Raw genomic sequence first — 10187 nt, forward strand, 5'->3', positions numbered from 1 at the left:
TGACTAGACTAAAATGAGAATAGATGTGACTAAGACTAATAATAACTAAATGACAGCTTGATGAACAAATACTAGTTTTCGCAAAGTTTTCTGCTTCAGTGTTTTTAGATATTTTTGTCAGTTTTTTTCTGTGGTGTACTGACATATAATTACAAGCATTGCAACAACTGATTTGCTTTAATTGACAATTACATCAAGTTTATGAAAAGAGTTATTTGGAGTGTTGGCAATTCAGCCCTGGCATGCTGTCAATCAACTTCTGGTCCAAATCCTGACTGATTGTTGGAAAATGTATATAAGTTATCATGCAATTACCTTTTTGACATATATATCTCACATTAAACTGTATTAATCTTTGGATTACGCAAACTATGTTAATAATTAGTCTCTTGGGTGAGAAACTGGTGGGCAGGACTTTTGCAGGACAGTTTGCAGAACAGAATGACCATGATTTCAACTGCTGAGAAGCCTATGTGCCAGCGAGCATTACCTTGTGATGTAGCGTCTACCAAGAAACAAACCTACGTGCTAAATTCCTATGATCCTATGACAAATGTACCGCCCTGTACTAAATAAAAAGGCAGGATGCGTCTGAGACTGTAGAGCTGTTGGAGGCATGATGTAATGCGCATCTCTGATCGCTCTCCTTGCAAGTAAAAAGAACTCAACTGCTTCGTGTCTTTCTTCTCTAGTTTATAAGTGTTGGAACGACGTATAACTCTAACACTGATGCAACCCCTTCCCTCATAAACAGTGCTTAGAGTTTGTCAGTTCTTAATTGGATCAAGGTCCGGGAAGTTTCCTGCCTTGTGATGATCTCGAGCCTTGGGCTGGTCAACACGCTGACCTGCGTTAACAAGAGGATTACTGAAATGATCTCAGCAAGTCATTTTGTGGCAGGGCTGAAATGCAGTGGAAATATTTTTTTGGGGGGGTTAAGTTAATTTTCGTAGCAAATAGGAACTTTGCTATTCATCTGATCACACTGCATAACATTCTGGAGTATATGCAAATAAAATGGAAACGGCAAACTTTGTGAAAACCAGTATTTATGTCATTCTCAAAACATTTGGACATGTCCATAGGCAAGTGGCTCACCTGATTGAGCTTGTGGCAAGGGCGTACCTTGACAGGGATGCAGGTAGAATTCCGTGATACTCACGTTATATGGTGTTTTATGTAAGTCTTTTGAGTTTTTAATCTGTTTAGGACTTTATTTTGTGTTTCCACTTGGGGAACATATTGTGATAGTAATCCTGTGATAACGAAATATGACCGAAACTACTTTTTCAGGCTGTAAAAGTTTAGGCTACAGACAGTCAGCATTGATGTTAATTGCCATTGATGCTTAGCATTGATGCTAAAACTGATGATAATTACTGGGCAACATTCTCTAACTGCAGTAAAGATGACATTGTTTGTGTCAAACAAGTTATGTTTAAAAATAAACAAACATTTTATCTATTCAGCTTTTGATGTCATAGTTGTCACAATTGCACATTATCTAATCATCTTTTTCATATAAATAACCCTCAATCAATTAACAAAATAATTCACTATTATATACTGTTAAATGTTCATTCTTGCAATATCTACATTAAAATAGATTTTTCTATGTTCAAAACAAGAAAGTACACCTTGATGCGTACCTAATTACAATGATTTTTCTGTCCACTAGGTTGCGACTCACTCACGCATTCACAAGGTTTTATAAAACTCTATTTTTTTGAAAGCACAAGCATATTTTTCTTGACTGAAATCTGGAAAACATTTGTGGTCAAAATGTGGCAGTGTTTAAGGGGTGTTGGGCGCATTGCTTGAAAAAGGTCATTAGTTATAGTTATTGATGACTTCTTTTTGTGACAGCAGGTGTCACAACTGAACTGAACAAAAAAAAAAGCAGTCCTCATGATCAATAGGTGAGGGGTGTGTGTGTTAATCAGCCAATTGAAGTCACTTTGGTACCTCACTCCCATGTCCTGCATCATTGGTTTATCATCACCTGCTGCTTTTTTCTTTTGTCTGTGTGTTCATCCATTGTGCCAGGTTTTCTTTTTGTTCATTAAAAATTAGGTAATTATCATAAAGTTTATTAAAAATCATGTCATGCTCCTGTGCCTTGTCCATTCCCCTACATAACCGATTATAAAAGCAAGTAGTTACTGAAAAATGCTACTTCTGAACTCACCATTGCTGTGTCTCTCCTGCAAGTGTGTGTTTGTGTAAACACACGCCCACCTCTGCTTCTGGTTGGCTTACCATGAAGTTTAATCCAATTACCCCGGTGTTGTAATGATGGGAACAGTAATTGGTTAAATTGCCTGTTACTGAAATTCCTTTTTTTGGTAACACTGTTATTTTAATTGCATTTCCACCAGGACTGGGGAACATTCACCTTTCACAGTCATAAAAAAACATTCATGTCAAAACGGTGGTATATTGTAACACTATTACACTGCTACATCATGGGATATTGCTGTGAGATACTGGCACTGGTTCACTTTTCTACGGCAATTGGCCTCTGGCTGCATTGCGAGCATGTAACAGTATAGTGGCCATATTTTTTATTTTTCTTATAATCATTTCTATGTTTCTTGGACAACTGAACTTCTAATATTTAATACACGTGACCACAAAAGACCAGAAGAATATTGCGTCCCTGCAAAAATCTGTCTCTACTCTGCTCTGCCAAACACACACACACACACACACACACACACACAGAAACAAAGGAAAGCATCATACATATCTGTGAAAAGACAGAGGTCACAACTGATAACTGAACCATTAAAAGATAACGTTTTCAGAATGTAGAATAACACCAAGTAATGTCATCAGTCTCTCACTATTTGAATGAACTTAAAACTTAACATTCATTTGAGAAATCTGCAAGTGTGCTTTGTTTTACAAATTTCCCAATGTGAGGAGGCATGTGACGGTGACATAAGCCCTGTTACCCTCGCTCAGGGTGCCACCTTTCACCTGTAAAAAGGTGGGTTGGGTCAGTTTGCATTGGCCTGTTAATATTTAAAGTTGTAGCCTGGAGTAACAGTCAAAGAAAAATGCTGAGCACACGCCTGCTGCTCTTATTTCAACTGCATTTTACTTATGGAAGTATCAAATGGAATTATGTTAACTGATGAGATGGAAAGAAGAGAAGTTGACAGAACAAGAATGGAATTAAGAGAAAATGACTTGAGGAGTGTGTGTAGCAGATGCCTGAGACGTGCCCGCAACTTGATACCCATTGGGTACAAACAAGAAGTAGTTCAGCTGTTTAAAATAGCTGTACCTGTGGTGAGTAATGTCCTATTTTACATAGTGTTTATAATATATATTCTATTCTTAATAAATGAAGGCAGAATACATGTTTTCTGTCAAATGTTATGTTGGACCCTATGACTAAAAATGTAACTGATGATTCCATAACTGTCATGTTTGTCAGTGAGACAAAAAATCGGATCTGGTTAAGATAATTACAAATGAAAATGTCATATAATGTTGCCATATAATGTTGCTGTAATAATGTTTTTGATTCAGATGAAATCAACATTTGGCAGAACACATTTCAAGCAATGTCATTTTGGGCAATGTCTAAATAAAACGGGCTTTCTATGTGAGGGGCTTTGAGTTGGAATTAAAAGAATTCAGTTTGTTCAGATTGTGATGCAGCTGAATCTTAAACGTGAATGCATTGTTTCCATACCCTACAGTGCACGTCTCAGCTTGCTGGCTATTCTACGTATTTCATCAGTACCGTCTTCTGTGGACATTTGGGAAGGACTGAGCTGGCTGGGGTTGCACTTGCCAATGCTGTAAGAAACCTACATATGAATATAAGGTCAAACTATGCATATGCATCTGCAACAAATCACAATACTGTGATTAATAGGTGAACAATATCGCTGGGGTCTCCATTGGCTATGGATTATCATCAGCATGTGACACACTAATCTCTCAGGTACAAACCATACTCTGTTTGCACAAACATTTATACAAACATTTTTTTCAAAATTGTGAATTGCAGGTCTGGGCGCCGATTGTGTCCTCGTGTTCATTTAAACTTCCACTGTTTGGCATGCAGGTCAGGTGAACTGGTAATGCTAAGTTGAAAAATGGGGATAAACAATCCCAACACTACAACATACTAGGGCATTAAAAGAAAATCCAGGCTGCTGATGCATCAGTGTCAGAGTCGTAAGTCGACACTCTTTGAGGGAAATTGACAAGTCATGTTTTCTTTCCCTCTCTCTCTCTGTGCACTTTTGTTGTGTAAATGATTCACTCCATGACAGAAGGTGCTGTGACATTTTACTAAACACTTAAAGATGTAGTTGTGTGAGCGACCCCTCCCAGTGCTGTGTGGAGCTGCAGAACCAAACCTGTTGCATGCCGCCCACTGTTGGTCCAGGTGACGTGCACGTGGAGGAGAAAGCAGCAGTGGAAAATGTGGGGAGAGCGGAGGGTAAAGTGATGCTATAAGACGTTTCTTCGGTCTGCCACAGGACTTGGCCAGCTTGGATTATTTCTCCCACCCACTCCAAAGCAGACTGAATGGGAACCATTCCCTTTTAATGCAATGCAGTATACACTACCCTTCAAAGGTTATGGATCATTTAGAAATATCCTTGTTGTTGAACAGAAAACAAATCTTTCGTGCATTAAAAATATATAAAATGGGTCAAAGCTCCAGTTTAGGCATGATACATGTTATAAATAACTATGGTAGCTGGAAAGTACTTTTCATATTTTGTCAGGGAAATATCTAATTGTCAAGGCCTGACTCTGAAGGGGTTTTAGAGTTTTGTGTTGTAATCACCTGATTTCCCTAAGTGTGTGCACTTGTTGGTATGTGTATAAATGCAGTCCTATTGTGTGTTGTCTTAGTGACACTAATTTGTGTTATGGTTTATATTTTGTGCAGTTATAAGTAAATCCCCTGTCCAGTCATAGTTGTGCAAATGCGTCCTTCATTTTCTGTCCCATGACACTAACTGACTTGTGATTGGAAGTGTATATTAAACTGATTGATAGATACCAATAAATAGGTACAACTAATAGAATAAATCTGTACAAATAATGCTTACATCATACATTTCCTTACAGACTTTTGGCAGTGGAAACCTCAAAAGAGTTGGTGTGATTTTGCAGAGGGCTATTCTCATTTCCCTTTTAACATGTCTGCTGTGCTGGACCGCTCTCCTAAACAGTGAATACATTTTAATGGCCTTCCGGGAGGATCCAGAGGTCATCAGGTGAATTTCTGTCACAGGACACTAATAATTTCTTAGATTAAATTAGATTGGCATTCTTATCTGTTTGTTTGTGCATGATTTATCCAAATATACAGAAAGAGGTGTAGATGAATTGGGTTATTTTGATCTGATTATGCAGTTTTCAACCATTTGAGGTCACCAATGTCTTTTAGGGTTGCTCAGATGTATGTGAAGATTTTTATCATAGGACTTCCGGTAAGTATCCCATCACACATATCTGTTGACTATATGAAGGTTTTAGTTACTTTACTTGATGCTCATCCAGAATTGTATTCATAGTTAACCTGCATGAGGTAGTGGGAAGGCAGGCAAATGTTCATCATAAAAGCATCATAATAGATATATCTGCTGTGGCTAGTCCCCCAGTCAACTAGAGACGGAGTCATGAGTACCCAAGGCTCATTAACACATGTTGATTGAATAGTTTGTGTGGTCTGATCTCACAGAGGAGCTACAGAAGCAACTCAGCGTGACTGAAACATCTAACATCACTGATCATAAAGTTGTATTAACAATTTAAAAGTCATTTTTCTAAAGATTTATGTTGTCTACCAATTCCATTCTTATAATCTGATTAACTACAGTTATTTTTTTATTTACACATGCACCAATTTTAAGGAAGGATATTAGAGTTAGGTTTGCAATTCTCAGTGCTGTAGACTATTCACAGTGACTCTTTATTTGAAACTTGCAAATACATCAAAAAAGGAGGGAAATGACAGTATACTGTTTTTCACAGGCAATATTTCTTGTCCAGCTTCAAGTTAAGTATCTACAGAATCAAGTGAGAAAACACCTTTATCTTGCTACTGAAAAGTGAAAATAATACTGTAATCAGCATTTTAATGACTGATTTAATGACTTCGTAAACTACTTCTTTTTAGGGCATAGTATGGCCTTTGTGCATAACTGATATCTTCGCACTAATAATCAGTGCTCTCAGCAACTACATTTTCCTTTATGTTCTGAACCTTGGTGTTGCGTGAGTACTTTATCTTCAAGAGAAAGTATAAAACTGTTGTATTTGCCCTCAAACTGATGTATCATTGTGCTCTAACAGGGGCTCTGCAGCAGCGAATGTAATTTCCCAATACTCCTTAGCCACTATGATATTTCTTTACATTCAGTGGAAAGGTCTTCATAAGGACACGTGGGGAGGTGAGGTCAAACAAAATCCATCAATATCTCCACAAGCCCTTTTGTTTTGTTCTTGTTCTGTGATGGAAATGATACTAATACTGTTGTCCTAATTCATGTTTGGTGCACAGGCTGGTCTAAAGACTGTCTTCAAGAATGGGGTGCCTACATGTGCCTGGCCATTCCCAGCCTGGTGATGGTTTGTCTGGAGTGGTGGACGTACGAGATTGGGGAATTTCTAGTCACAAGGTTCAAGTGAGCCTTATCATTTTAGCTACATACAGTACAGGCCAAAGATTTGGACACACAAAATGAGAAGATGTGTCCAAACTTTTGGCCTGTACTGTACATGGGACTAAGGCAGTACAAGAGTAACATTTAAGGCAAGCAAAACATGTAGACAACAAAGAAAACAGACAGTGCAAAACCAGTGAAACGAAAAGATAATATGTGTGTGTGTCAGTCCAAAGTCCTTCAGTGTTCATGTGTCTGATGGCTTGTGGAAGGAAACTTTTTTTCTGGCAGTTAGGGCCCATTTTTCGAAAGGGCAAGAGGGTGAAGAGGCATGTGAGGGGAGTCCTTCACAATGCTGGTGGCTTTCCTGATGCAGCGTGTGTGGTAAATATTCATTATGGAGGGAATAGAGACTGTCCTCACAATCTGCTGTAGGGTCTTGTGGTCCGATGCGGTTCAGTTCCCAAACCAGACAGTGATGCAGCTGGTCAGAATGCTCTCAGTAGCCCCTCTATAGAAGGTCAATTTCCAACAACTGGAATTGCGTATCTATGAGACAGCTGGTAGATGAGAAGTTAACAACTATCATAGTTATTATAAATTCTATGCTCTGCAACTACACTGTCTGTAGAAACTTGTTTCTCTGTGTTTATGATACTTTGCCCGGTTTCAGGTCTTATAAATGAAGTGGAACTGGGGACGCAGTCTATTGTCTACGAGCTGGCCACCATGGCATACATGGTACTCTAATCTGTGTTGATATGCATTATAGATAACTCAGTTAAGTCAGTTTAAAGTTGCAGTAATCATACTCAGTTTTGTCCACTTTCAGTTCCCTGGTGGTTTTGGTGTTGCAGCCAGTGTGAGGGTAGGGACTGCCCTGGGATCAGGAGACACAGAACAAGCAAAATTATCTGCCCAAATGTCCATGGCCTGTGCAGGTAAGAACCAGAAAAGTTCTCAATTTAATTTCCTTTCCAGGAGCTAAGGTCAGTCCTTTCAGTGTGTTTGCAATGATTACAATGCTTTTTTTTCCTTTTTTTTTTAAATGCAGTTTCAGTGTCATTGGTCATAGCAGTTGTCTTTGGAACCACAAAAGACATAATCACTTATATTTTCTCTAGTGATGAGTAAGTACTATTTTGTTGAATTTGCAAGTGAGCAAATGAACACTTTTAGTTTATAACTCTCTGCTCCCATCTGGTGGATATATTTCACCTTGACAGCTGACACCTAAAAGGTTTTTATTTATCGGTCATAGTGGAAGAGATGCTGTTATCCAAAGAAATCAACTGTCACTGCTTAGAGGGCCTCTCCAGCATTTGTGTCTCTAAGATAGCATATATCAGTGATATGTTAGGTTGGTAAATTTGAACCAATGTCTTTGAGGGCCATTAGGTTAACCATATTTAGATGACCATAGTGGCTGTTCCATAACTGCATGTCCTTAGTTCATATGGAGAATTAACCATTCATTTACTATAAATCTACAATTACTCTTAGGCCCACAACTGTTTGGAGAGTGAGAATGTTCATAGTATGGAATTTATAAAAATGTTCTGTTTCAGGCACCTCCGTAAACGAGTTAGTGAAGTGATGGTCATTTATGCTCCTCTCCATCTTATAGATGCAACAGCGGTAAGGCAAAACAGCTATATTGCCAAAAGTCCTGTCCTTGTTGACATATTGTATATATCCTAACAAACCTAATACAAATTTTAGGCTGCTGCTGGTTGTACTGTGAGAGCACTGGGGAAGCAGAAGATTGGGGCCATTTGCAATGTCTTTGGTTACTATGGTCTTGGTCTCCCCATCGGAGCATCCCTTATGTTTGCAGCAAAACAGGGAGTGATGGGTATGCAATGGGCGGAGGAACGATGTTCAATTAGGAAACTGTGTTGACGCTTTGGTGTGTTTCATGTTTGTTGACTTTGCACCCAGGTCTGTGGACGGGTCTATTTGTCGGTGTGCTTGTGCAGACAGTTATCATTGTTGTCTATCTCATCAAACTAAACTGGAAGAAAGCTACGCAGGAAGTAAGTGCTTGTGACCTTGTCTGTGGCCAAATGTAACCGCAGACTGCATTAATGTGTTGCATCTCCACCAGGCACTGGTCAGAGCTGGAGTGCATGTGAGTATCACAGACACAGGTACGGTCCATTCATTTATTGCATTTACTTCCATTCACTGAGTGCAGGTTCAGTCCCCCTGCAGCAATGCAGAATGAAGTGTGTTGCTCACTTATGCAATGGTGGTAGGAGGAGGGGGAGTTGTTTTCTATGACTGCACAGTATGCAGTTGGAAAATGTTTCTGCTGGACTCATGGTCCAACATGAATTTAACGGTTGAAACAAACAAGTGCTGACAAGAATTGCATCAGTTGTACTGCGATTGTAGTACCAGGGCAAGTACATGTTTAGATGGATATATATTGTAGCCTCTCATTTTGCAACTTCCCAACAGACATGTCGCAAGAAGTTCCATCTGAGAATACAAGCACCTCTTTACCTTACACCGAGAATGAGATCTTGTCAGACACTGTGGACCATGGTGCTGTGACCACTGTAGGAGAGCCTCTGTCCAACAAGGATCTTGCGTTGCGTCGTGGAATGACCCTGGGGGTCATTCTTATCATCTTTACTGCAGGAGTCATCACTCATGTGCTGTTGACCATAAAAGAGTGACACACACCAGGGGTCTTATTTATAACCACTGCGTACGCCCAAAATGGGACCTAAATGTGCCCCTCTTCCTATGTATCCGTTGCAATTTTTAGTGCAAAATATGCACACGTTCATGCAAACTCTGGTCCATGTGTGCAAACATTTTCTGGTTTCCTGTTAGAATACATAGAGAAAATAAAGGCATGGGCACAGATGGCCCAGAGTATCCTGTTGGATGTATTCCCTGTAATTTTGAAATAAATGAAAACTACACTTGTCCATCTATTTATTAAGGAACATGTGTGAACCTCTATTAGAGAATTTGAAGGTGAAATTAGATATCTAATGAAAATCTGGCATGATTGGAAACTGCGGCATATTTATAAAGAAACGTGGTTCAAACAACATCATTAAAGGTCCAACAAATAAATATATTAACATGGGGTACATTACAAAAAAGAATTGAAAAAAAAACAATCATGGGTTGCATTAGCATTTATTGTCAGTTTCAACCAAACTCCAGGTAAACCCTTTATTTAACACTCTGCCTGCTCCAGTACATGCACTATATATACAGTCCATAAATGAGAAAGCAGCAATCATTCCATTTTATAGGCAGTCAACAGGTCATACGGAGTGGGTGACCTACACAGAGTAAGTACTGGTTTGTATTCTTTGTAACATAGAAAACAGGAAGGTGAGATCCTTCCAGTCAATGAAATATAGTTTTGTTCCAAGGCATCTTTGTTCAAAATCAGTATTAGTATTGACCAGTAGTAGTCAATAGTAGTAGTCAATAGAACGCATAAGATAGGAAATCAGGAAGGTTTACGGGTGGGGTATTAATATAGTCAACTCACCTTTTGACCTGAGTTTT

The 10187-nt window shown here is 38.9% G+C and overlaps 1 protein-coding gene across 1 annotated transcript; it reads left to right on the plus strand.

The window, feature by feature from the left end:
* The first annotated feature begins 3070 nt into the window (after positions 1–3070).
* Positions 3071–9583, plus strand: LOC114792744 (multidrug and toxin extrusion protein 1-like). The gene is made up of 17 exons (XM_028984124.1): positions 3071–3297; positions 3714–3815; positions 3893–3961; positions 5107–5255; positions 5429–5471; positions 6016–6060; positions 6161–6258; positions 6337–6434; positions 6545–6655; positions 7318–7388; positions 7480–7588; positions 7702–7777; positions 8216–8285; positions 8370–8502; positions 8589–8683; positions 8755–8797; positions 9111–9583. Exons 1-17 carry the CDS (start codon positions 3109–3111, stop codon positions 9329–9331), a joined length of 1722 nt encoding a protein of 573 aa, XP_028839957.1. The 5' UTR covers positions 3071–3108; the 3' UTR covers positions 9332–9583.
* Positions 9584–10187: the final 604 nt, after the last annotated feature.

The sequence above is a fragment of the Denticeps clupeoides genome, chromosome 1, assembly GCF_900700375.1.
Source record: "Denticeps clupeoides chromosome 1, fDenClu1.1, whole genome shotgun sequence".
NCBI lineage: Eukaryota > Metazoa > Chordata > Actinopteri > Clupeiformes > Denticipitidae > Denticeps > Denticeps clupeoides.

Bases quoted from the DNA above. Each gene is read 5' to 3' on its own strand.
- LOC114792744 (XM_028984124.1), top strand. From the start codon at position 3,109: ATGGAAGTATCAAATGGAATTATGTTAACTGATGAGATGGAAAGAAGA. The intron at 6,656-7,317 runs TCACAAGGTTCA...TTTGCCCGGTTT, and splicing joins CGAGATTGGGGAATTTCTAG to CAGGTCTTATAAATGAAGTG. The intron at 7,589-7,701 runs GTAAGAACCAGA...TTTTAAATGCAG, and splicing joins AATGTCCATGGCCTGTGCAG to TTTCAGTGTCATTGGTCATA.